At 43.5% G+C, this 4,110-nt stretch overlaps 1 protein-coding gene across 1 annotated transcript in view; it reads left to right on the top strand.

The window, feature by feature from the left end:
• Positions 1-231: 231 nt before the first annotated feature.
• poldip2 (polymerase (DNA-directed), delta interacting protein 2) overlaps positions 232-4,110 on the top strand; it is a 13,837-nt gene continuing 9,958 nt past the window's right edge. The window contains exon 1 of the mRNA XM_037678436.1: positions 232-469. Within this exon, the coding sequence (XP_037534364.1) occupies positions 285-469 (185 nt within the window). The 5' untranslated portion in view covers positions 232-284. The remainder of the gene's footprint in view (positions 470-4,110) is intronic.

The raw sequence follows: 4,110 nt of genomic DNA on the forward strand, positions 1-4,110 counted from the left end.
ATAGTCCCATCGTAAACTGAAGCCTCCGTCTTCTGCAAGTTTAGTTAACGTTGCATGAAACTTTCGTGCCAACGATGACGTGTGAGTGTAATAACTTAACAACTACAGTCCAATTTCGGTAGCAGTTATCGATGTCAGTAAGTTACGACAGAGTTTGAGACGAAACATGTACAATACGGCCGGAAACCCGGAGTAGTTTGTCTGGCGGTCTACGCTGCTCCTACTGTACCGAGGTCCTTGAAGGCAGCATCAGTCCCAGCGTGTGCGGCGCAGCAGAGAGAACCATGGCGGCCTGTGCCCTACGACGAGGCTTGCTGAGCAGCGTTAGCAAATACAGCAGGAAACACACTCACAGAATACTGAGTGTCAGTGACACCAGCAGCGGGCTTGAGGCGTACAAACCACGGTTACAATGCCGAGCCTGCGGGCTGCTCAGCGGGGCTCAGCAGCGGAGGTTTATGTCGTCACGGTAAGAAACGCAGGCAGCGACTTGAGCTAGAGCTAGCATGCTAAAGTCAAGACGGGAGCTAAGCTTGTCACATGGACCGTAAGAACAAACTGGGCCCTCTCTCAAAGCAGGCGGCCCAAGACAGGGGCTTGATTATGAGAATGGTTGTGTATTTTCTCAGTTTTTGCCTTTCTCAGCAGAAGGTTTCCAGTCGTCCTGTACTTTAGCTAACCTGGCAGCAGGACGTGTTGAGTAACACCGTGACTGCTGAGACACATGTTGGACACATCCACAATCATCTGCTCTAATCAGGAACACCATTCTTTTACAAGGAGGGTTTTGATAAAACAAGGAACTTAAAATGAACGCTCAAACATTCCAAGGTCACGTGTCTTGGTTAAAAAGAGGAAATTTTGTGTTTTAAAGTCCAAAATTTGGGCATATTGATTGAGTTTGTGCTGCTCGATGAGAAAAGTGCTGCCACAAAAAATGACCCAGTTTCTGCAGCTTATTAAATATTGCTGTATAACTTTCAGCAGAAAAAGTCCTTGATGGTTGTTGAAAATGATCTAGCCTTTTCAATGAGTCGAATAATAATCAGTATGCATTTATTTTAATTAATTACCTAGTATAAACTTGTTCACCCTAAACAGGGCCGGATTTAGGAGGATGGGGGCCCCTGGGCTGGAGTCAATACTGTATATATATATAACTATATATATATATATATATATATATATATATATATATATATATATACCAAGGTTTTTACAGAGAACATCTTGAAAAATATGAAGAACAAAATACAGATTTCCATTTATTAATGACACTTCTGCATTCATCTTATCTGGAGGAACTAGAACCACAAACACTGTTGTCTGCCATTGTAAAATAATATTCCCTGACGCTCCTCCCCAATGCGTAAGATGCGTCAAAAGTGGACCAATAACAAGCAAGCATTCAAGATGGTCGTTTTCCAGAACAAATTGGAACATTTTTCATCAGTGCTGTCAAAATCATCATAGTCATTGATTAAATTCTGACACTATCCATTCACAAAAACATAAAACATCCTTCGGGGCCCCTGAAATGCCGGGGCCCTGGGCTGCAGCCCCTGTAAGCCCCTGCTAAAATCCGGCCCAGACCCTAAAGATTGAGTGGCTGACCCTGCCAGGTTGGAAAATCACAAATTCAGGAGGTGGAACCACGATCAGCAGCGACTAGAATCGGTTTTTACTGCAAATATCTTTTAAAGATTCAAACATTTAACATGTAATTTTAGTCTGAATCACCTGATGTTTGAATTAGCTCGGTTGGTTTCCTGTCAAAAATGAAAAAGCTTACGTTCAAGTTGATTTGTAGTCAACTAAACTTAAACAACTAAACGTGCATTTAACAACCAGTTAATTAACTCGTGTTCCTCTCAACAGTCTCCCCAAAATGCCCAAGATTATTTTTAAAGGTGGATGCACATGAAGGGATGGAGATTGGAGAGCTAAATGAGGCCACAGAACCAAGCCCTACTTGTTGCTGTTTCAGATTTGATAGCGACACAAAGAATCAAATGTTCTGGACATATTTTTCTGTGCGTATGGCCAAGCATTCTCTGAAGTCTCCATCTGGAGTCTCCAAATGGACCCCAACATTAAACGGCTGTAACGCCTGAATGTGTCGACGTCCAGTGATAACTGGAGGAGTCGTGTTCTGTAACTACAGTCGCTGTCAGTAGAGTTGCATTCAGGCCCAAAAACATCTGAACCCAGACCCCCCACACACATAGTTTTAATGAGTTATTAACGGTTGGAGACGCGCAGCTGAATAAAGGCGTCGGAAGATTCGGAGCTGAGAGGTGTTTGTCATTTCAATCCTGTTTCTGCTGCGTTCTTCTGAATTACTGAGACACGCGGACAGCTCTGACACACGTCTGCTTTGGGATCTCACCTGTTTGGGTCATCGGCCGCGCGCGTCCGCCGAGTGCAGCGGCTGAATGAATGTCCATTTGGGTGATGGATTGCTTCCGGCAGTATTCATTCAACCTTTATTTAGACGGTAAATCCCATTGAGCCTCGAGGACTCCTTTACAAGAGGGACCTGATTTCAACAAATTAAAGTCCCATCTGAAGCTTAAATGAACTTTTTACCTCGTTCAAGGTCGGTCAGCTCGCGGTGAAGTGGCCACGTGCGGCTGGTGGATGTATGGCAGGCCATGTTATCATATAATTAGATGGCGGCTGATCTTGACTTAATTAAAAGCCCAAAACTGGCCCGGCCTGCCCATTAATCACATTATAACGACCCGGCCCTAATCCGGGTCGGTCCGGACCGGGTTTGGGTTAGAAATGACAGCTCTAACTGTCAGCTTGATGGAAATACAGTAAGTTATGCATAAACTGTCAGAATGCTCAGCAAAGCATATAACCCCCCCCCCCACACACACACACACACACACACACACACACACACACACACAGCTAAAAGTCTACAAACAGTGATTTCTTTTACAAAAGTATTTGCATTATCAAAAAGCAGCTGGGTGTAAAGTTTCCATGATGTAACATGTCCTGCCTCTCTATTCTGTGACCTGTGCTGAGTCTGTGTGCATCACACTGTGTTGGTCATGTTGCGGTTGTTGTTGTTATCCATTATTGTTTCTGTTGGTTTCTACTTTTTGGTGTCCTGTTATGTAATCTGTTGCTGTGCTTGTTCTGTTTGTCCCTGTACAGCACTTTGGTGTGCTTTGTCTCTGTTTAAAGTGCTTTATAAATAAATTGGTATGGTATGGTATGGTATTCGACATGTTTCATCATGCTTTAGTTTTTTACAAAACAAAATGTCAACTTACGTCTCACACAAATGCACACGAGCACCAGCACATTCTAACGTTAATGTGTTGACCGTTTTATAACTCGCCCTCTCATGGAGCGTATTGCAGCGACAGGAAATAGATTGGCGATACGTCAGTAGCATCGGGCTCGGCGTCAGAGATGGTAGGTTTGATCTGTAGGCAACAAAGTGTCGTCCTTGTAGACGGCATGGCGCTCTGTGGACACTGTTGGCTTTACAGAGACCCTCCATCAACCAGTTGGTTAAAAGAGGTGTCAGTCGAAAGAAGAGGGCCTACAGCCATTTTGACACTGTGGTATTTTAATTTGAAACCCTGATTTAGCTATTTATTTAATAATTTTTATTTAATGAGGCAAAGCCCATTGAGGTCACAGATCTCGTTTTCAAGGGAGGCCTGGGCCTGAAGGAAGCCTAACATGCATGTTTTGAACTGGGGGAGGAAAACCCATGCAAACACAAGGAGAACATGCAAACTCCACACAGAAAGAACCCAGGTCCAAATGGGGAATTGAACCCAGGACCTTATTGCTGTGAGGCAACTGTATTATTATACACAGTATCTTATAAGATCAAGTATTTCCAACTGCTAACTGTGAGAAGGTGATATTTATAAGACTGAGCTTATTGCAGCTCCTCAGACTGATGAAGTCTTTCGGGTGAAACACGAAACGTTTCTACAATTTTTTGTTTTTTGAACCCGTCCAGAGGACCTGACTTGACTTTTTTAAAGATTTTCTACCTGGATTATTGAGCATGCACCGGGACCAATCCTTCTCAGTCAGGTCCTCTGGACACTTTCTTTCTTTTTTTAAAGAAAC

The sequence above is a fragment of the Nematolebias whitei genome, chromosome 6 (assembly GCF_014905685.2).
Source record: "Nematolebias whitei isolate Nwh7 chromosome 6, NemWhi1, whole genome shotgun sequence".
Taxonomy (NCBI): Eukaryota; Metazoa; Chordata; class Actinopteri; order Cyprinodontiformes; family Rivulidae; genus Nematolebias; species Nematolebias whitei.